Source organism: Natator depressus, chromosome 3, assembly GCF_965152275.1.
Source record: "Natator depressus isolate rNatDep1 chromosome 3, rNatDep2.hap1, whole genome shotgun sequence".
NCBI lineage: Eukaryota > Metazoa > Chordata > Testudines > Cheloniidae > Natator > Natator depressus.
The window spans coordinates 125333077-125357215 of NC_134236.1; the positions used below are offsets into that span (position 1 = coordinate 125333077).

The 24139-nt window shown below is 39.2% G+C and overlaps 1 protein-coding gene across 2 annotated transcripts in view; it reads right to left on the reverse strand.

Moving 5' to 3' along the window:
* The window catches only part of PDE10A (phosphodiesterase 10A), a 565357-nt gene that overhangs the window by 240345 nt on the left and 300873 nt on the right, over window positions 1-24139 (reverse strand). The window contains exon 1 of one of the 2 annotated variants that reach the window (XM_074948749.1): window positions 19078-19250. The exons of the other annotated variant lie outside the window; for it this stretch is intronic. Coding sequence (XP_074804850.1) covers window positions 19078-19213 — 136 coding nt within the window. The 5' untranslated portion in view covers window positions 19214-19250. Of the gene's footprint in view, window positions 1-19077; window positions 19251-24139 lie in introns of those variants that run through there. 2 annotated transcript variants of the gene reach the window in all.

Here is a 24139-nt window from a genome sequence, read left to right on the forward strand (position 1 = left end):
AGTTATGCAAAACCACCTAAAATGTGGCTTTATCAGATATTCTGCTATGTCTTACTTTCCCCTTATGGAGAACACTATAGAATTTAATAGACAATAACCACCTTTTTATTGACTTTTTAAACCACTCTACTTAATAATGACATATCTGCTACAAAATTCTATAGAATGGATACAAATATACATAAGAGATATAGATTTTTGAGTAATTTCTATAGAATCCTATTATTTTTAATGAACCTGGTAATGTTTTTCCATAAGGATATTAGTGCAAGAAATTAATATTCTATTACATAAAGCATGCAGAATTGGATACTTTTACTGTGTGCCATTTATGAGAATTGTGTACTTATTTCCTCCCTAAATACAATGAAAATGCATATCCCAAAGCTTTTACAGAAACAGGCAATCTGGACATGTAAGTTTCAAAAATAAATGAAATCCATTATTTATATGTTGGCAGTTACAACCATCCTTTTAATCTTCACTAGTACAAGGTGGTGTATTGCCTTTTTTAACTCCTGTTTTTATTTTCTCATATGGAATATGTTTGTAAATTTTAAAATCACAAAACAAGAGGTTGTATTTCAAGGTGATTTTGGAAGGACTGCAACCAATGGCGAAGGAACCAGGGAAGGGTCAGGGGGCCACTTTTAAAAGTGGGAGAGTTCAGTGGGGAGGGGGGGCAGGGGATGACATTGTCCCCCTGAACTGCAAGCCGCGGGCATGCATGGAGCAGCGCTGCCAGGGACTGCAGTGGGGGAAGCTGATAATGGTGATCAGCTCCCACACCATGAAGCGCAGCCCCTGCCAGCACTGCTATACACTGCAAGCCTTGGGCAGGTGTAAGGGGGCAATGCCATCCCTTACCCCCAAATTACACCCATGTTAAAAAGTGGGGGCATGGCTTCCTCCCACCCTCTCCAGTTCCATAACTGGTGCCCTCCCCACCCCTTCTACAAATGTTTCAGCACACCTGACTGCAATAGCATTCATATCAAGAAAGCTTGCAGTAAATGATCCAGAAAATTATTATTTTCCCCACAGTAACAATACCTTTGCTAATACAAACAATTCTGTCTTTACCTCTAATGTTGCCATGTAGCAGATGTGGTTTCTGGCCTACACATTGCATTACCTGACCTTTCTGCAAATTTATGTTGTGTCCCCAATACATACCTTTTTTGCAAATTTAAGCCTCAGAAAGTTTTACCAGCATAAGTTCTGCCAATGCTCTAGTTATTTCAGCAGACTGCATTCATATTTGTCTGCCTTTGCCAGTGCAGTATATATCTTCAGCACATCAGGCGGTACAGACAAAAGATGTGTGGCACTGTCAGTAGGCATCCCAGTGTTCTCTGCTCCACCGTCTGGTGCACTACCTTGTGGGAAATGTTTGCAGTTTATTGTGGGTTGCTGCCAGGCATTGTGGGATATCATCCCTCCTCCCAGGGAACTTTTCCTTCTATCATCCAGTCTTTTTCGTGCCATTTTTCCATTTTGCACCCAAAATACATGGATGTGATACAGATCAACAGAGCTCTCTTAACCATTTTAAAGACAAGACAAATGATCGTTGTGTATTTGTGGAACCACAGCTAGCACACAACACATTAAAACAGAATTTCTTTGTCCCATACGTGACCAGCCACCATTTTGAGAGAGATGTTTCGGGGGCCTCAGAGAAAATAAACAAAATGGCCTGTATTGGAGGAGCAGTCTTACTAAATTGCATGTACCCGAGCCCCCTTCCTCAGTGACTGACTGAGTCTTTGGGGCTGGCTGGTTCTCTAAGAGTTTCTGGCTGTTAGACTGGCCCAAACATAGTCCATGTCCCTGTTTTCAGTGCTCTCTTCTTTGGTCACCAGTTGTGGGGTGCCCTACACTGCAGCTCACGAGGTGTCCACTGTTTCTCTCAAGGGAGAATCCCAACTCAGCAGGACTATTATAGGGCCAGGTCTTGGAGAACACCAGACTTGAGGTTGTACTCCTTTGTCTTCTGGTAAGCCTCCACAGCTCCCCGCAACTTTGCCAGCATTGGCCCTTGTCCATCCTGCACCCCAGGTTCTTCATGGCTCTTACAATGTCTGCATATCTTTATTCCTGTGGGAATGCTGCAGCTGTGTCTGCAAAATGTTCCTCCCCACAATCTATGGCCTCACTCCTGGACTAGAAAGCAGCATGAGGGCAAGCTGTAGCCATTCTTGTACAGGTGTATTTATAGAGGGGCAGGGAAAGAGGTATCTCCAAAACACAGTGGGAATTTTAACTGGGAGGTGGGCTTCTGGTCACTGTGAACCCTGGGAAGTAGCATTCAAAAATTTGACCAGAGTGGTCACCGCCGCAAGGACAGCTGCACTGAAAGCTTGCTGCTGCAGGACTGCATTTACCCATAGAGCGTTACTTCTGTGTCCGCATGGGCATGGTGCCAGTCAAACTATACCAGTAGAGTGCTTGTTTCATTCAGGAATTTTGTGAAATTTTGCTGGCAAAAGTTGAGGGTGTTGACAGCAAACTCAAACAGAACATGAATGCAGGCAAGCTGTACTGACATAAGGAAAGTTTGGCTGGTAAAACTTATGCGCCAAACCTGCAAATATGTATGCATGAAAGATCCCACTGAATTCAAAGACACTGATGATGTGCTTAAAGTTACTCACATGCAAAGGTAATTTGCTGGATTGAAGTCTGATGCTGTATGTGCAAGGGTGCTAAATTTGTTAAAAAGATACTTTTTCATTAGGGTTGTCAAAATCTTTCAAGACTCCTCATTTACAGTACACTTTGCACAGTAATTTTTTCTTCAGGTAAAACTGATAAAAATAGGGATGTTTATATGTGCTTACCTGAAAATGTCTTTTCTTCAGCTAGTGAAATCCAGAGATCCTAACAGGCTTTCAACCTGCTTGCAGCTCTGTGCCTAAAATGGAGGGGGTTTGGGGTTTGTTTTTTGGTTTTTTAAGATGTACATCTTCATGGAGACACACCCAGGGTCAGAACCAGGCTTGGTTTTGATCCTACAGTTTTTGCACTTCCTTATGAATCAGATACAGTAGGTGTATCTGAGGAACGGCCAAAGAATTTCCGTAGAACGCCAGAATCTCCCCAGATGATTGTAGCTTTAGTTTGCCCTATGGGGCTAATCAAATCTTTGTTCTCCTTATCTAGGCAATAAGGCTTCATCTAGATTTGAATTTGGAAGGGGTTTGTTATTACCTGTTATTCTAAGCAAGGCCTTAAGACTTTCTTAATCATTATTTTAATTGACCGACAATTAACTCAGGTTGTTTGCACTGTTGTAGCAATGTTGGTCCCAGGATATTAGAGTGACCGGAGGAAGAGCTCTGTGTGGCTGAAAAGCTTGTCTCTCTCACCAACAGAAGCTGGTCCAACAAAAGATATTATCTCACCCACCTTATCTCGCTAATTAACTCAGGGTAATTGACGTATTTGTAAAGACTAAATCTGGACATTCCCCGAACATTTATTCCAGGCTACAAATATTTGAGGAGTGTCCAGATGAGCCTTTATAAAGTGTTGACAACCTTGAGATAACTGGCAGTCAATTAACTCAAGATAAATTTATAGTCTAGTCAAAGCCTTAGAGGTAAGTTCTGAGAAGGGGACACTGATATGTGTTTGGGCTTCTCTATGGGAATTTTTGCTCAGGATGGAAAGACCTAGGGAACCCTCAAGATTCATTTAAACCAAGGGCTTGTCTTCAAGTACAGTACTGCAGTGGCACAGATACACTGGTACAGCTGTAGCGCTTTAGAGAAGATGCTACTGCACCAACGGGAGAACTTCTCCCATCGACAGAGTTAATTCACCTCCCCGAGAGGCAGTAATATCTTGGCGGCAGAAGCCCTCCCATTGACATCATGCTATATACATGCAGGGTTAGGATGGCATAACTAGATGGATTTTTCACACTCCTGAGTGACACCGTTATAGCAATATAGGTCTGTAGTGTAGACCTGGCCTAAGACTTTTGCATGTGTGCTTCTGACCATAGCGACACCTACTGATTCCACTAGCTAAACAGTTACATCACAAACTGCTGCCACGAAAAGGACAATGAGATTTTAAACAGAACACATTATGGGCTAAGAAAACTGCAGATTCAAGTACATGAAAAAGGGGGAACTGTTTTATGAGTCATGGGAAACAAGAAAAAATAGTCTTATTCTTAGTAATTATATAGCAAAGGCAAGTACTGAACTTCAGAAGATGGACAGTTAAGTCAAACATTGTTGACAAATGTGATTGAAAGCAGTCTGTCTGCACCATTATTCAGCTACAGGAACAAAGCTTTTTACTGAACTCAAGATTATAACATACCATTAAAAGTCATGACTTTGAGCTATTAAAATTGCCACAAAATGTCATCACAACAAAAATGTAATTCTAGAACTTAACATAACAGTTCTTTAAATTTTAGCTACCTAGTACTTCCATCTGAATGGCAAGAGAAGTGGGGGGAAAGAAAGGAAAATCGGGTGGATTAAGCCAAGGCCTTCCATCAATTTGCACCCAGAAATCCCACTTAAGTCAATTGTTATCTTTCTTTACACACACACAACCTATCTATAACCTCAAGTGCCAGGGATTACACATGGAGGCAAGCTATAAATCTCTAGGGCACCTCCTTTTTAATATTTAGTTAAGAATATCATGCTGAGAATTTAACACAAAGAATAAAAAGGGTGCTCCTGGAATAAAGACTATTTTGGGTTTACATTTGATCCAAAACAGGATTGTGCTTGGCAACATCTTTGCCCAAGGAAACTGAATAAAGCTGCAATAATAAATACTATGATGGCTAGTGGCCTTCAAAAAAATAATAAAAAAGCCTATTAAATATCTGACAAATCTTTGTATGGTTGGTTGGAACTTTAATCTTCAAAGGACTGCAGACATAACGTATGCCATACTTTTCTTAGGAGTTTATGCCTGACTGCTTACTTCCTACCCTTAATTCCAACTTTTTTCCTCCCTGCTCCATTTCTTTTTCCCCAGTCTAGCTGCATTTTTTAAAACACAAATCCACTATTTTTAATCTCTATGATTTGTAATAAAATGTATTTTCTACACCATTTTAAAACAGTCTCATCATGAGGGCTTGAGAATACTTCAAGGTTAAAGAGCACTGTGGCCCTGATCCTGCAAAGCACTGAAACATGTGTTTAACTATAAGCACGTGAATAATTCCACTGAAGCTCTGCTGGAACGGGGTAGAGTACAAAGCACGTTGCATGATCAAGCTCTGAATTTATAATGGAGCAGAAGCCAACATGGGCCTACTGTTTACTTTTACTACTTCTTTTTCTTATTTATCATCCTTATCACACACGGAGGCCAATTTTCACTCTGGGCTTGGCCCCTATACACCACTGGAGCAGTATACAGGACCAACCCAGGCATTGTACATGGTGGCCCAGAAGAATTCCCCCAATGCAGGAGCAAATAGAGGACCAAGAATTTTGGGGAGCAAAGGTGGTGTAAAGCCACCTTTCTTCCCCAAGCTTCACACTGAATGCTTCCCTCAGGAAGAAAAGCACAGGATCTAGTCCAATACATAACCATAGATGAGATGCTGTACACCACTCAAAATGATTCATTTCAACCCTAAGTAATAAAAATATAGCAAATTGGTAATATTCAGTTTCAAGACCAGGCTGGCCCCAGCCTGGGGCAAGGAAGGAAAAGCACATGTTAAATTAGTGGCTTAATACCTCACTGCTACATACATGTTCTAAGGCAAATGCATAGTTAATTACACTCAGACATTTCTTGGGTTTCCTTTAATCAACCTTCATCTTCATGGCTCTTCCCCAAATGTGTGCACTCATTTACAAAAAATGCAAACTGCAGCCACATTAATAGGCACAAATTTCTACTAAACAAAGATGTGCGTTGACTTCTCTTCATCTCTACAAGCAACATCAGTGATGTTTAACAGGACTGATAAGTACACAGACTTGAAAATGCTAATGTATTACCACATGGCAGGAGTGTAAACAACTGTTTTATTTGGGGGTCGGGAGCAGCTAGATTTAAAAAAATAATAATAAAATAAGAGTTGCTGAACATCGCTTCAGTGAGCAGTTCTGTACCATGAATAAATCCATCCATTTTTAATAAAGTGAGATAAATGATCTAATACAGTGTTTTCTTTACTAATGCAAACCCTAAATTTCTAAAGCCTCACTAAGTCCTCAATTGCTTATCCACATACAGAGGAGAACTGAATAAGTGTCATCTGTAGTAGAGGTCAAATCCCTTCCACTTCCACCAACACAGTGGACTCAAATAGGGTGGATGGCATATAGAAAATGGGGGAAATGCTATTTCAATGTTGTGCTTTCTCCAATCCCTAAAATACCCTTCTACAGGTGCAATATGGTGTCTTCATGACTCCAGAGATGTGCCAGTGACAGGAGGAGAAAAGATGATGGTCACTATGTGGCATCACCCTTCCTTATACTCCTCAGGGATTCCAAACGTGAAATAATGATAACTATCAGAATTATCTTAAGTGAAGGGCTGTTCCATGCACTGAAGGGAGTTACAGGTATAGCAAAAGCAAGGAGGCACTGGCAACATGGTTCCTGAGTAAACTGGGAGGCCATCAGTGATGGGGAATGATGCAGAGGTGAGGGTCTCTGAAGTATGGGGCATCCATGGTTTTGGTGGTAGCAAAACCCCTGTCCCAGCTCCCTCTTCTTCATGACAACAAAAGAAACAGTTTGAAAGAAAGTCTGTGAGTTAAAATTTGAAGTTTCCTTCCCTTTATATAGCTTTATTTTCTCATGTAGGATTTGGCCTTTACACATTGAAAACGAATCTTCTTAATCTGTTTAGAACTAAAATGTTACCTACTTTTTAAATTTTCTGGTGAAATGGTCTTCCAGGCCCTAAACATTAAAATCCACAAAGCTATTTCTTGGCAAATTAAAGTCATGTTAAATTTTCAAACAAGCACCTTCATGCTTCAAGCACCTCACAAACATCCACAAAGCTACCTCATTATCCTCAAAACTGTGCTTTGCCATGACGCCTACAAAAATAAACTGACACTGGTTAGGCTGTTGGTGTACAGAGATCACTGCCTATCATGCTGACCAATGTTGTCTAATTGTTTCCTTGAACTTCCCCTTTTGTCTGTATCCATCTGTTGTCTGCCTTATACTTGGATTATAAGATCCTTGGGACAGGGATGGTCTTTGTGTTCAGCGTTTCTACAGCATTTAGCACAATGGGATCCTGGTCCATGACTAGGGCTCTTAGGTGCTACTACAATACAAATTATTATTTTGACTTGAAACACTAAAAAACAACATGCTCCCAGCACGCAAATACAATTTTGTGAACCTGTATTTTGGGAGACCCTGGACAAGATATATGGTGTGGTACCAATGCTGCAGACGCCACAATTTTAATATGCTCATGTTTTTTGTACCCCTGTCATTTCTTTATCTGGAATAATTACTGTGGTTCTTAACTTTCTTCAAGCTTAAAAATCAAGGTAGATGCAAAATTAAACCACCAAAATCCAGCAAACTCAGCCTATTCAAGATTAAAGGCTGAATAATGTGACCCCAGAGAAATAAACAAAATGAACATCTGTGAGACTTCCCACAAAAAAATGATTTATAGCAAAATTCCTTTCTTTTTGATGAATTATAGTGTCATCTATCTTTATTTTTCTTTGAAAACTGCATACTGTAATATGAAAATTTAAGATTTATAGTAGAACTGATGCAATCCTTTCTAAATAACCGACTTTATCCAGGATAATGTGTGGTATGTATTGTATTTCACCATGGAGTAAGAAAATAGTGAGTGCTAAAAACATTTCTTGTATAAAACATGGACATGCAATTTGGCTGCCTGCAACAGAGACTATATTAATAACTTTTACACAGATTTATAGGCTCTTACACATATTTAAAAACTAATGATTGTAGACAGAATTTTGAAAACCGAGGAGATCATATCTCAAATATATTTGCTGCATTGACACAATGGTATAACGTACAGTAGTAGTTGCAGTTAGACACAAATCCTCCCATGCATCACACAGACTGATACTTTGCTGAGGAGGAAGACCAACTGGGAAGGAATCCTCCCCGGAGGCCATGGGCTGCTCTGCAGCCACTACTGCAGCTCAAGATGCCAGTAGCCTCACAATCCTGCAAGCAGGTTGCCACCTTAGAGCTGAATTCTGTATAATACCAGCGCCCAGTTTAGCCCCCTAGACAGAAATGCACCATTTCCACAGATAAGAGACTCTCTTCATTCAGAGGAGAAGGAAGCAGATTTTACTTACTAAACAAGAACTCACTTCATCTTCACAGAATGCAAAGGAAACCTCACTAAAGCTGTAGGAAGTTTAAATTGATTAGCAAGTTGTGATCTTTAATACAGTCTAAGACAGGGTTTTCAAACTTCCTCCACATTTTAACACAGAGATGTCATGGACTACCCACTTTCAATGGACCGACTACTTCCCCTCCCATTCAAATGACACAGCACAGCACCTCTGTGGCATCTACAGAAACTGCCAACATAGAAAAATCATAACAGGAAATTATTTAATATATTTTATGTCCATCACCTTGTGACCAGCCAGCTGCCTCCACAGACCACAATTTTGTCACTCTAAAATTCAGCCCCCAATCCCAATACACACACACACTTCATGGCAAAATGGCAGAACTAGCATAAGGAGGTAGAGTAATCTGGATAGTCCCCAAATTATTAGTTTTTATTTAAAATGGGTCTGAATCAAAACCAAAGATTTAATCTTCATCTCTGTATAATGGGCCACATCACAAATGACCATATCTAAATATGGAGGTTCAAAATCTGTATCCAAACTTAAATGCCACTTAACAAAATATATTGGAGCATACATTCCATAATCATACATGGCCCAATAGAGACACAAGTCTGAGCTACAAATTCAGACCTGGACCGAGATCTATGGCTTAGACCAAGCACTAATCTTAATATAAAACCAAATCTAGGGTCCAAAGATATTGGCAATCCCTTTGGTACAACAGTACATCTCTTTCTCTTTGCCTCTGTTTTGTTTTCATATTTATTTGTTCTGTTTTCTTTCCATCCATTCTCAATTATTTAGAGGACTCACCCTGTCCTCTTTCCTCTGCAATACCTTTATCTATTCTTGACCACATACCACATTTTCCCTTTGCGCTATAATAGATGGGTCCAAATCTTCATGTCAGAATGAAAAGATGAACAGAAGTGCTTTCTAAATAAATAATTTATAGCTTAAAAGCTCAAATTATGACTATAAATGTGTAAGCTTAATTATTACAAACAAGTCCATTTAAAAACAAGATAAAAATAATTTCTGCTGTCAAGTAACTGACAATATTTTTATTCAGACCTTTTGGGTTCTGTGTTCCCTCTGTTTGACTGGTAGCTCTACTAATGTTTAAAGCAGTGAAAGAAATGCAACTCCCCCAGTTTAGGTGTAAGTGATGTCCCTAACTGTTATGAGAGAAATACGTAACTCTCAGGGACTGAACTCTGTTCCTGGCAGGAAAATCCCTTTCAATTGACCTTTACATTTAAACTGCAGCATTACTTACTTTAAATCATACGGTGAAAAGTAAAATTACTTTTTAGCTACACAATATGCCATAGCATTTAACTGGTTTGCATTAAGTTTTTGTTGTTAAAACTAGTAAAGCAGGGATGGGTTAATATACAGCATGGGTGCATCTTATCATCCCCACCTGTTCTCAGGAAACAGTTTTTTACTTCTAGGAAGAGAGTAAATCAATGTGTGAAAGATATGGCAATTACCTACAATATCCTTGAATACCTTATGGTTTTAAGTTTATGTATTATTGTGGGCCAGGACTGAATGTAACTTCTCAAGGAGAGAGATGAGACACATATTGCAATGCAGTATCTTTGGGGTCCATTGTGTTAAATGAAAGTTTTATAACTGTGTTATACTCAATGGGGAGGGATATCACAGCTCCCCTCTGGGAACTAAGCATTGTGTGTGGTGATTATGGCAAATCAACCAGGTTGTAACCCCCCACAAAAGGTATCACATATACTAGTTCAAACTGAATTCTCCAGAGGCCAACAGACAAAGAAAGGACTTTGAGATAAATAGCCTACATTTGAACTGACTTGGTACCTTCTTTCGGATCCAGCCAGTGGACAGAACCTCCACCTCAAAGGGGGTCCCAGGGCTTGTGGAAGGGTCGGAAAGACTTTGGCCTCCTAAGCCCTCATAAGGTTAATGGGTGACCTCTGGTAAGCTGTTAGCATGGGTTTAGGAATGTTTACGTTTTTAATATCTTATCAGTAATGCTTTTTACCTGAAGAATAAATGCACTTGCTTAAAAGGAGCTGTGTTGTAACTTTTCACTATGGTCAATACACAGGTTTTAGCAAAGCACAGATGCTGGCCTGTTTAGGCAGTTTGGCTTGTTGGGGATATCACAGTGTAAACCCAGGGAACTGTGCAGCCTTAAACCTCTCTGTCAGCAGAGACTGAGATGCAGGTCTCTGTCCAAGAGAGGTAATGGCTGGGAGCTAGAAACCTTTAAGAGGGTGCCCTTTCTGGACCACAGAGGGGGAAATCAGGTGCAGTTGGATTAAAATTGTGACACAATATACCAGATTTTCTATCCATCTTATATCTCCAACTACAGAAAGACAAGAATGTCCCTTTGAATTTACTTTTATTATAGCTGGAGCACGTACCTACAACTCTAGTTAAAGGGACACTGTCAATTTAAAACTTACTTCTGACTGATTTATTTTTAACTACTATTGTTTCAAACAACACCTAAAGTTTCTGTACACTAAGAGTATGTCTACACTGCAGCTGGGAGCATAGCTCCCTACACCAGTAGACAGTGCATTAAAAATAGCACTGTGGACTTCGTGGCACAGGCAGTCACAAAGGCCAGCCACCCAAGTACAAGTGTGCCACAATGTTCACAGTGCTATTTTTAGCATGCTAGCTCAAGTAGAGGTAGCGCATGTCTGTCTACCCTGGCTCACAGACACACTCTCAGCTACAGTGCACACATTAGAAAAACAAATATTTTCTCTATTTTTCAGTTTATTTCCTTTGTCAATCTGACAGCATTCTCTGTATAACCAGTTTAACATTTTTCCCTGTTCAGTCACTATCCCATTTATATACATCTTTCCCACAGAAATAAGAGAGAAAAACACTTCAAAATACAACTTGATAGCAAAAAATTCAAAAATTCATTTTTCACTGCCTAGATACAAGTATTTTAATTGTTAAAACACAAGTTTAGCATTTAGTCCAGAAAAAAAATCACAATTATCTGATATTTAACCCAGTTTTTGTAAATAAGAGTGTTGTCTCTTCCTGTTAACTAAATGCAGTAACTAATGCATTCAATATGATATTGCTAGGATTTTATAGATGTTTTTATTTATTGTTACTGTCTAGTTAATAATTTTCCCTCTTAAACTCTATCAGATGCTTTTCTTTGGTCTGGTTGTTTTTCTGTCCAGTGGCTGACAGAGACCAGATTTGTCTAATGTGACATTGTCTGTTATAAACTTTTGAGAATTCCATATACAACTCTGAGCTTCACATCAGCTGGTTTTGTATTCAGTTTAAGTTCCTTTGGCTTAAACAAGTTCCTACAACATCAATTCTTCCATATTGCAAATGTGTAGGATCTTCTATTTCTACTTTATTGATTAATGTAAATCTCAACAGACTGCATTACAGTTTGTGTTGTTAAATGAATATCATAAAATATACAAAGTATTCAACATGTCCAAGTTAATGTTGCAAACTTTAACAACCTTCAACAGTGGAGAAACATTTTTCCTCCCCTCATGTAACATTTATATTAGAGGGAACTCTGAAAAGGTGGAGAACATTGACATGCTATAGTCTGGGGTCCCAATCTTACAATGCAATCTACGTAGGCAGACCTAGGAGCTCATGCAGTTCTGAAGTCCATGGGAATGAACAATATCTTAACAAAAATAAAAAACATAATATACAACAAATCACATAAGCACTACTATGCAACTGTCAATCACTATTCAAAAACATCATACAATCAGAGCAGCCTAGGTGTTTTAAGACATTTTTGAAGTACAGTGACAGAGCTGTGTTGGGAAGCTTGCATGAGACCTGTTTGCTAGCCAAAGCATGTGGCTCTAGCTAGTGGTCTAGTCCCACACTTTTCTGAGTAGTAAATACACTCAAATTTGAAAACAAAAGCACAATATATAATACATCAATTAAGCCCTATAAAAGAAATTCTCCGAAGTGATTCAAGTAAAATTCTCGCCAAAAAGATCATGGGGAAAAAATTAGTAACTCAGAAAAAATTAACCTAAGGGAAAGAACAACGAAGTTGAGGGCAAGTCTCTGTGTGCATGTATAACAAATACAGCATCTTTGGAACAGACATCTTTGGAATAGGCTAACTATTAATGTTTGCTGCTGATAGTCACTCGCTGCAGTAGTGGATCCCACAGCACTAAATCTGTTCCATGTAAAACTTCAGCTTCAGAAAAATCACATATTAGTATTGTTATAATTGAAATTTAGGAAAACATGTTGTTTGGGTGGGCAAAAAATGTTTTCCTCCCTGTTCCATACATATCATATTTTAGGGATAATAATGAAGAGGTTATATTCATCAGGCATGCTGTTCAAGCATCATACTACATATCTGGCAGTGTGGGGGGAGAGAGCCTCCAACCACTACCTGCAATTCAGGTTGACTGAAGATTGACAATCAAACGAGTGGCATGCTAGGGTGTGCATGAGTTGATATACAGTCTGCGCAGTATTTATGTCTTTGTCATAATACTGCCAGAGAAACTGGCCGGAGAATAGTGAAGGACAACTCTTCTTATAATTCAAAAGATGTAGATCATGCTCCTCCTAGTGTTGCTTGACTGATGCATGATGGGCAGAGCAACAGCTCTATATGCACACACTATTACCTTGCCCAGATACACCCTTTTTGATGCCAATGACAGCCAACAGTAGTACAGCCCTTACATTCCCCACAGCCATCAGCCAACTTCTGGCTTCCCCTGCTCAGATGTGTAAGGAGCAGGACAGAGAGGGCTTCTCATGCCTTCTTTCCTTTCTAGGGCACCATGCTAGAGCAGCTGTACTCTGAGACAAAGCCTAAGAGTTAATATGAGAAACAGCAGACCAAAATCCAAATATCCTGAGAAGAATTGGTGGTAATACATGTGACTGAGTCACCTGATAATTTTTAATAAATCCAGCAAAGTAGTGGTAGTCTAATTAACTGAACCTGGTAAGGAATACAAGCCATCTGAAGACTGTGACACAACTTCAACTAATTAATGCTACAATTTAAATGTAAAGGTGAATTGAACAGCTTTAACCTTGCCAAGACCAGAATTCAGGACTTAGAAGGCTGAGGGGAGATATGATTGCTCTCTATAAATATATCAGAGGGATAAATACCAGAGAGGGAGAGGAATTATTTAAGCTCAGTACCAATGTGGACACAAGAACAAATGGATATAAACTGGTCATTGGGAAGTTTAGACTTGAAATTAGACGAAGGTTTCTAACCATCAGAGGAGTGAAGTTTTGGAATAGCCTTCCAAGGGAAGCAGTGGGGGCAAAGGATCTATCTGGTTTTAAGATTAAACTCGATAAGTTTATGGAGGAGATGGTATGATGGGATAACATGATTTTGGTAATTAATTGATCTTTAAATATCAATGGTAAATAGGCCTAATGGCCTGTGATAGGATGGGATCTGAGTTACTATAGAAAATTCTTTCCTGGGTATCTGGCTGGTGAATCTTGCCCATATGCTCAGGGTTTAGCTGATCGCCATATTTGGGGTCAGGAAGGAATTTTCCTCCAGGGCAGATTGGAAGAGGCCCTGGAGGTTTTTCGCCTTCCTCTGTAGCATGGGGCACGGGTCACTTGCTGGAGGATTCTCTGCTCCTTGAAGTCTTTAAACCACGATTTGAGGACTTCAATAGCTCAGACATAGGTGAAAGGTTTTTCGCAGAAGTGGGTGGATGAGATTCTGTGGCCTGCGTTGTGCAGGAGGTTGGACTAGATGATCATAATGGTCCCTTCTGACCTTAGTATCTATGAATTATTTTCCTGCAATAGTCAATGACATCACTAATGCCAACAATTACACCACTCTAGGTGTTAGTGATGCTGCCAAGTGCAGCAATGGAGACATGGAATCAGAAAAGACAAATAATACGAACACACACTATAAAGGAGACACTGTCAAGGACAAAAGGCTTAAAATGTGATGTGTATGTCACACCATCCTTCTGCATTGCTCTTCGGCTCCATTCTTAGGAGCAGGGGAACTGTGGATATATACAAGTGTCCTGCTTTCCAAGGGGAACTATGTACAAGCCGCCTCCCAGTAACAAGCTGGAATTTTATCTGCATTATTGGCAGGAGGGACTGATAATATTTTCTCAATCGAGGGCCATGAGTGTATTTCAAAATTTTGGATTGTGATGACCTGAACAAATTCATTTTAAGGTGTTTGTTTTAAACAAGCTCTCTGTTCTACCCTTGAGTGTGTGTACAGCAGTTAAGCAACTGAAAATATTTGGAAACCTCAGATATAACATCCTGGTGAAAGCGTTAACATTTACTTTTCATTTGGCCTGGCAAAGTACACCTTTTTTATACAACCTCCTCCAATTTTGTCATTTGGTTGTTTTATATCTCACATTGTTGGTGGAAATGTATTAAAATACAGCACCTCAAGGTAAAACAGGGTGGGGTTTTGTTTGTTTGAAGTCTAGACATTTATATCAATAAATAAAATCTCAGCGAAAGGGAAAAATTTTGTTACACGATCCCCTCAATTTTCAGATGTATTGAATCAAGACAGTTAAAATAATGATCCAGAGTTTCTTTTCACAGGTTTCATTTGATTGTGTTTGTCTTTTATTAGTCATGTGCCTTCAAAGTGCAGCCCAGCAATGGAAGAGGTATTTTTATGAAGCAGGAAGTGCATGTTTGGGAGGGAGGCGATTTAAAAGGAACTATGCACAATACTCTTGGATAAGACAGTTGTGTCAAAAAGGGAACTATGCTGCTACCTTCCTGTACAGCCAACACAAAGGTGCTATTCTTTTACAGCCCATAAAGAAGGGTGAACATGTTTAGAGAATTTTATTACTGCCAAGTTTTTCCAGTCTTCTTCTCTTTTTTTTTTTTTTTTGGTGGAAGCAGAAGGAGAAAGGAGTAACGTCTAACACAGTGGCTCTCAACCTTTCCAGACTACTGTACCCCATTCAGGAGTCTGATTGGTCTTGCATATCCCCAAGTTTCACCTCACTTAAAAACTATTTGCTTACAAAATCTGACATTAAAATACAAAAGTGCCATCGCACATTATTACTGAAAAATAATTTACTTTCTCATTTTTAACATATTATAAAATAATTAATTGGAATATAAATATTGTACATTTACATTTCAGTGTATAATATATAAAGTAGTAGAAATCATTGTCTGTATAAAATGTTAGTTTGCACTGACTTCACTAGTGCTTTACATGTAGCCCGCTGTAAAACTAGGCAAATATCTAGAGGAGTTGATGTACTCCCTGGAAGACTTCTGCATATCCTCAGGGGTATGTATAACCCTGATTGAGAACCACTGGTGTAAAAAACTTTGTAGTAGATGCTAAAGCTGTTCCCACTGTATTGATGGTAGTATGTTGTTTTATTGTAACTGATTTGCCAAATTCCAGCTGTTTCCTATTTATTGCAAAATGTGGGTTTTAAATGAGAGGCAACACAGCTGCTTAAAACGGTTCACCAGAGATTTGAACCACCACAAACATTACTCATCCGGTCCTGCCCTGATCAGTTTTTTTGTCCAAAAGTCAGGGTCAGGCATGCCTGAGACTTGGGACATACAAACTAAAACTTTAAAATAGTACTTTTCTGAATATGAAAACTATTCTCATGTATCCTCTGAAAAGTTACATATAGTTCTGACCTAGGTTGCAAATATAATCCACCATGGTTGTTTTTTATGGTCCTCTACACTAAATAGTTATGGGGTAAAGGACTATAACTTATAACTTGAAATATATCCACAAAACTACTTCCATCCACCCATCATGGTTATCAAAGGGGACAACACTAACAGTTTTATTTATTCCTAAGTAGTTCACTTTAAACAAAAACAATCTGTTAATGTTTCTCTATACACACTTGCCAACTTCATCTAACAGGTGCACACAATTGTAAAAAGCCATTAAAAAGCTTTGCATTCTGATTGACTAACAGACAAGGCATTGTGTGGTATAAACACAATAGCACAGGTTCAAATTAGTTTTGTTTGCTGAACTGCATCACAAATACTATCAATAGAGCCACAGAAGTTATGGGTACTGACACTTAATGTTGCATTTTCTAGTGGCATTGCTCATATTTTAATTGTATTTTTATCAATAAAAGCTTTGCACATGACAAAACCAAAACTTTCCTTTCTTCTATCCATTTATTCCTTGTTTTTGGTTTACTAGCCTGTATTTATTTAAAAATACATGTCTTAAATTTTCCCCTAATCTTTCATCATGTTTCTCTGGAAGACCATGACTTTACTCTCCTGCTGGCTTCTTCTGCTTCCTGGTCTCTGATTCTCTACCTCTCTTTGCCTCTCTTACCTTCCCTCTTCCACATTTTGTACTCTCCTGTTTCCTGGAGAGGTTATTGTAGCTTTATATTTGAGAATACTCCCCCCCCCCCCCCCCACACACACACACACATTTGAATAGCACTTTTTCATTTTGAAGGATTCTAAAATGCTCTAAAGACTAACGTGATTTTTTCTGTTATTGGGCAACCTCCTGGCTTTAGAGGCAAATAGTCTCCCTAAACTTACTGAATACAAGATTGTTCCACCTACCCAGCCAGCAGTTTCTGTCAAATACATAATTTTTCCAGTCCCTGGCAGATGTGTGTGTACTGTATATATTGTAGACTGAATTAGAGAAGATAAATCACTCCCTCACTACTGAAATGCAGCTTTTCTGAGTACAACATGGCAGACATTCTGCACCAGTACCATGCACACCAGCCTTTATGAGAGACGTGGACAATATCTTCTCCCATAAAAAGAATTTTAGGTAAGCAGCATGGGTAATCAAGTAATCGAACAGGTATTTAGTGAAGTGACAATAGCTAACACCACTACACGTAAACAAAGTAGCACGGGACATTTAACAACAAATGGACAGGATCTTGAGTTTTAAAGCTCATCCAAAGCCACAGTCAACAGCATTGTGTCCTCTAGCATTACATGCCGGAATTACTTCATTATTGACACAGAAGAAAGAATGCCACGCACTGAATCACCAAACTATTTCCAACACCCTGGGTTTGGAGGCCTCTTCTCCTAAATGCTGACCAAGCTTATTCACCCTGCTCTGGAGATGATATACGACTGCAGGCGTTGATATAATATTTTTCACCAAAATAACTTCTCAGCTGTCCTGCAAGGTTTTCTAAACTTTTGCATTTAAAAGTAAAATAGCTAAATCATTAATGACTCCAGAATAAAATCTAAAAACCTCTCAGGCAAGAGCAGATGCTATGTTAGTGGATGAAGCAGTGAGACAGGAAAGAAGACTGTACAGGACACCAGTTTCTTCCAGAGACAAAAGAAACAGAAAAACTAAGAGGAGCAAGTTTTTAGATTTTAAAGGTCTTTTCTTTTAAAAATGTATTTATGTATTCCATCTTTCAGTGGAGAAAGTTGAATCAGTAATTTGCAGCAAGTGTTTAACAGCAAATTGAAGATTTTTCCTTTTTTGAAGCTTTTACAAGCTCAACTGGCAAATTTATAAAGGCAAGAACAGTTGAACTGACTTCTGCAAACAATAGGAACTGACCCACTTACAATAGCGACAGGGACGTTTCAGTCAGAGTGACGCATGCATAATATTATTTTGCCTTAAGCTTTCTGGGACTGAAGCCAAAACACCTACCCCTTAGAAAAGCAGCTAGTTTCATTCGACCCAGCTGACCCTCTCTGCCTAGCTCTTCCTTCTCCCTCCGGAAGGAGCCAGCCAGCCCACTCCATTCACTCTCCTGGTCGGGTTAGCCAACTTCTGTCCCATTGAGAAACTTACATCCCATCCTTCCAATGGGGGCTAGCCAGCTGCATCACTCTCCTCCTTAATGAGGCTTGCCTCCTCACCCTCTAGCAGCGTCCAGGTGGCTCTGCTCCCCTCCTTTCACTTAATGTGTCTAACCTTTCATTCCTTGTTTCTGATAAGGCTGGCAGGCGCCATCCTGCTCTGCCTTGCTTCTCCCAGACTCCTCCTCCCAGGTCCCGCTTTCCCTCGCCAATAACTCTCTTGCACACCTTCTAAGCTCCTGCAAAACCTTCTTGATAGCTTCCCTTGTCACCCTCCCATTTTCTGTAGGGCAGCGTTCTTCAGCAGTAATTACAGGGTGGGATGCATCTGCAAACCCTGCTAGCAAGGGCCTAGTTACCAATAAAAGGAAATTAAACTTTGGCTCTGTCAACACTATAAAATAAAGTCTCTTAGGAAACCATTTTTCAAAAAAGTGACTTAAAACATCTGAGAACTATCAACAGGGGCATCTGAGGAGATAAATAAGGACACAGAAATACACTGTATTTGGGGAGCTTTTGAGAGACAGAACATGGAAAAATGGTATGTATCTGGCTTGAACAACAGGTCTGTCCCTCCAACCTAGCAGTTTAGCCAACATGGGTTTTGCCACTTACATGAACAGAATACAAATGTGTTAATTAAAAAACACAAAAAACACCACACACACACGTGCGAAACTAGTTTCAATTATGCCCTGCTCACACGGGCAACAAAACCATGTGAGGCTGAAATGTTAAAATTTGATTTGTGAAGCTCTGTTTCTTTGTTGTACCATGTATTATTTTCCACCATTTCAATAAATGTGCCCCCTCACCACCACCACGTGCTACCACCTATCTGCGCCCACTCAAAAGTTTGGGACACAAATGCTTCTCCTCACCGAAGTTTTTTCCTGCCATCCAATACGTGCTCTGGTTTTTGGTTTTCTGGTCCCTCTTACAGGCTGCAGGTGGTTCTGGTGTTTTGAGCACGCCAAGTTTGGCTGTCTTGCCCCTCTTCTCGCTGGTGTCGTCCATGCACTCGTGCTGAGCGCCTGGCACAGCGCTGCTTCTGACGCGGCCTGGGAAGCGCAGGGAAGCATCAGATAATGGGCCCACTCAACAGACCACCGCAAGACAGGTTGGGACAGCAGACGCCCCGGCCCTCGCTGAGTGACGGACACACAGACAGGGCTCCGCCCAACAGACGGTCTGCCTCTAACTGACCAACTGACTCTTCCTAGAACTTTCTCTCCGGGCTACTGTGACATCAGCGTCTCCTCTCTTTCTCACCCACCGGATTCTAAGCGGCTCTCAGCACCAGGCGACTGTAAAAAATGTTAAAAAGGGGCACTGCAAGGCTAAATGTCAGATACTTACAAAAACTTTTATTGTGCTAATAGCACCGCCTGAGATGACTAAATCTGAAAGTATCTTAAAAATCGAAATCAATTTACTTTTCACTAGTCATGCCATTGGTTTATGCGTCACACTTCCCTCAGCTTGGGCAATGTACGTCACATTAGTCTCTGTTATGTGATTATGTATTGAAAGACTTTCCTGTATGTGTATATACAAGGGGGAAGAGGTCAGACTGTTGTAGGAAACAACATGTAATGAGACTGAAATCACAACTTTAAAGATGCATCAACTTTTTTGTGCATGTTATTATTTTTAATAGCACCAACCACGTTAGTTCAGTGGTTTTCAATTTTTTTCCTAGTGGGACTCCCTTTTCCGTATCAGAACTTCTTTTCCTATGCCTCCTCAATCTAGCTGGACCTAGCCGACAGCACTCACCCATATAATCGTTTGGAAAGGGCAGGGTTAGCAGGACCCCTAGACACCAGTGTGCAACATGCCTTCGCAGTGTGACCTCCATTTTGAGAACTCCTACATGAGGCACTTCACAGAGGTGGCAGGAGTGAAAACAAAACCGCAGAAATATCCTGCAGGAGACAAAACCGCAGCAGAAGTCTAATGTAGAAAAGATACACATTTCACAAAGTTCTTCCTTTTTTATAAATTGGCATTCTCCTATCCATGAACTAGCCGCACTTAACTTTGCCTAGCTGAGAGACCTGACATAGCTCATAGTGTTCCAGGTACCAGCTAGTTCGATAATAAAACAGAACAATCATTAAATCCTGGGGAATAGATAAGAACAGCAAGCATCAAACCCAAATATTACAAATAACTACTGCTAGGCCACAAGGCAAAAGCTCAAATATATAAAATCTCTACAATTAATATCTCAGAAAAATTACAGACAATGCCTACAGTTAAGGTTGCCTAACACTTTCCATTATAATCCCCCTTTACAGCTGTTTATAACTACAACAAATTTTAACTATTTAGGAGGAAATTTTCCATGCATGGTCTCTACTTCAGGTTACATTTTTTTTAAATAAAGTTGAGCAAAAATGGCTTGACTGTTTCAGAGAATAAGGTGGTGAAAAATATACAGGCTTACCAATACTAAAAAAAAATCAGTTCATTCATATATTTATTTTCTTAGCTCTAATGTCTCAGGAATTTAGGAGTAGGAATTTGACATTTGGCAGTGGGTACATCTGAGGTCAGAAACGAGCCTTTCACTGTCTATGTGAAGATTTGACCAAATATGGCGAAGTTATAACCAGCCGAAAATCATCCACTGAACATGGACAGAACTTGTTCTACACTTGTCCTTTAACTTTCTAAATGTTCTGACTGAACTTCACATGCTCCCAGAATCTGCTGATCCTCCTGCAATACACACAGCTTCAGACAGGTCACAGAAAAAACTTATGCTTCTGCTCTTCATCAAAATACCCGTGAACCTTGTGGAAGATGCACTGTGTTGGGAGCCAGGAAACCACATATTCTACTCTTCACTCTTCCACTGACTTCTGATAATATTACTTGCACTTCACAATCCTCCTTATTAAGCAAGGCCTCATACCGCTAACTCAGGAGGCTGGCAAGTAGCCTGCCATTTCCCCTCATTTACAAACTAAGTAACAGGATCTCTTACAGTTGCGCAGAATGGAATTTCTTTGATTTTTCAGGTTTCTGTTTTAAGAAACCTAGGTAATGTCTTTTTTTTTTTAAATCTACATTGTGCGACCTGATTTGTGCTCTGTGTTTTGTAAATCAAGCCATTTGATAGTGAATACTGTACCTCTGTTCTTTTACTGAAAAAAAAAAAAAAACTGGGAAGGCTGAACTATACTTAAGTAAATAAAGAGCACCTGTGTACTGTGGGTAACATTAGCTAGAAGAATGAGAATGATCAAAGCATGTCAGGTGCTGTTAGCATAGACAGCTTTTCTACAGAGCAGTTGGCCTCTACATGAACTATAATGGTAATATTATCACTCAACGAAGTTTAGCAAGTTAATCTTTGACCTCAACAAGCTGAACTGTCTGTGACCACTACAGATTTGCCTGCATGACAATATAAACTTAGCCTGTACCACAAAACTCTGGAGCAGAGTTTTATTCATCTCCCATAAGGACTACTGGATTCACAAAATCCTGACCCCAAGTCCAAAACTAAGGAACTATTATTGTGGCCGCAGAGGTATTACCAATCTTTAACAAATTTTACTGATCTCTGATAACACCACTATAGATAACCTGACTTTAGTAAAATTATTCATTGTTACATAAAATTGCTGAATGCCAAATTACTACTGAATTACAAGTACATCTTTCCCTCTGGAAAAATGCTACTACACTGAAATGTAATACAGCCTCTCAACAAATATCACTTGTGCCAGGGATGATTATATTGCTCATAGTGGAACACCCAACATTGAGAGACTGGAATAACCATTTTTGATCAGAGCTGACATGCCCCTGCAAATCACAGCAGCTAGGGTTACCTTTTACTTCACAAATAGGAGAATGGCTTGTATCTCCTGAAGCTAACTCCATTAATGAACGAAGAAATGGGAAAGTGCAACTGCATTATTTAGGAGCAGAATTAAATTAATTACAAAACATGCCCAGGGTTACTGATATGCCTTCTAAGGCATTCCTTTTCATCAAAACTGCTAAGAATGCTTCTATTTATACATTAATAAATAAATCCCAACAGGATAGATCAAGTTCCACCCATTTCTCATTTACTAGGTAATTTAAAGGGGTAGCCTTCCTGGGGCTCCTCCTGTCCCCTTACAGTCAAGGTAAGTTTCATTGCTGACTTCCGTGGAAGCAAGATCAGGCCTGTGTTTGTTACCGTATTTTGCATGATGTTTTTAAAATATATATTTTCTGGAAAGCAAAATAAGTAAAATTAGAACTCTAAAATTAAACTGAGTCATGACACCACATATCAGACTGCAGCAATTTTTAAGATCAACTCTGCTTGCTTTGTACAACAGCTAGCATGCTTGGTTTTACATACTAACCTGCCAACCTGAAATCACTATTTAAGATGGGTCTTTCAGTTCTATGCACTAAGCCTATTATGCAATTTTACCAAATAGCTTATAAATATTATAGTAGTATAGTCATTACTTTTTAAACATAAAAATTAGAATTGTGTTCCAAATGCTATCTCGATTATCCTTCCAAGCACAAAGATGCTGCTGACTCATTTGCTGAATCTGAACCCAACTTTGCACTCTGTCCAAACTCATTCACATTCCCTACAAGGACAGCTTACTGTAGAACAGGCATTCACAAAACCCACAAGTGCAAAGAACAATATCAACATTTTACTATGTACTGTAAATACAAAGGCAGACTAAATATAATCAGCATATTTGGTGAATACAATCACAACTACAGAATGAAAAGGAACACACCACTTATTGAATAAATTAAAAGAACTGCATAATTAAACAACAGAACCTTTTAAAAAAGGCACATGGATAAGATTTTAAATAAATTATTAGACTTAATACTTATCTAACATTAGACATTTTTCATTTTAAGTGTGAATTTCCTAAGCAGGTTCTGTAGAACCCACGTCACTAAAACTATTTATTTTAATATTGTTGGGATGACAGACAGTTGTGATTTCATTCATGAGTGACACACAAAGGAAGATTATGAGTCTGTAATGAAAGCAAGTGGATACTATCATTGGGTAAAAGAGACAAGAAGATAAAATTTGAACACCAATAACGGTAGTGATGTCACTCAATAAATTACAATATTAGGCCTGGATTCCACAAAGAGATCCACCAGTGTGCACCCTAATCTCTATACTCACCTGGAATACTTTAGTAGGACTCCATAAGGGTGTCCAGTAGTGGTTCCTTTTTGCAGGATCAGAAATTGCTACAGAAAGTTGAGGGGGAAATGTCTACACATTTTGAAGATAACAGCAAAACAGTCAAAACAACATTGACATAAAACACTTTTAAAAAAGCTTATCACTCTAGGCAACCAAAATTGACACAAATTAAATTTAGCTTTTAAAAATTCTCTCATTTATGTTGTTTATTCTTTGCATTTCATTTATCCCAGACAATGACACTAGCTTGGTCCCTTCCACTTTCTGGTTCTCAGGCATTAACCGTGCAAGCCTACAAGGAACGGTTACATTAAAAACAAAAGAAAAAAGATTAAATTCACTGAAATTTTATTTTTAAAAATTAAAACATGTAGAAATTAGGTTTCGTGAGCACACTGCTTTTTATTTTTATCGCAACCTACATTTTGGGCCTAAATTAAGCACCATATGACAGTGTCCTTGTAATTCATGGTTGATGAGGAGAAAGGCAAGTTTTCAAACTCCTGAAGTTATTTCAACTTAAGTTTTCTTTCTGCATTGCTTTCCATTTCCTCTCTACATTACTTACCAAGTGCACAGAAGTCTAACAGTTCAGTACTTTGACTATTTGTTATTTTAGAACAGATGCACTAACTACTTATCATTGAGTTTACACAAAGAAATAAAAACAGCTCTTCCAGAATTGCTTGTTTTACTGGACCTGGTTATAAATACAGAAAAACCTGCCTTAGAGA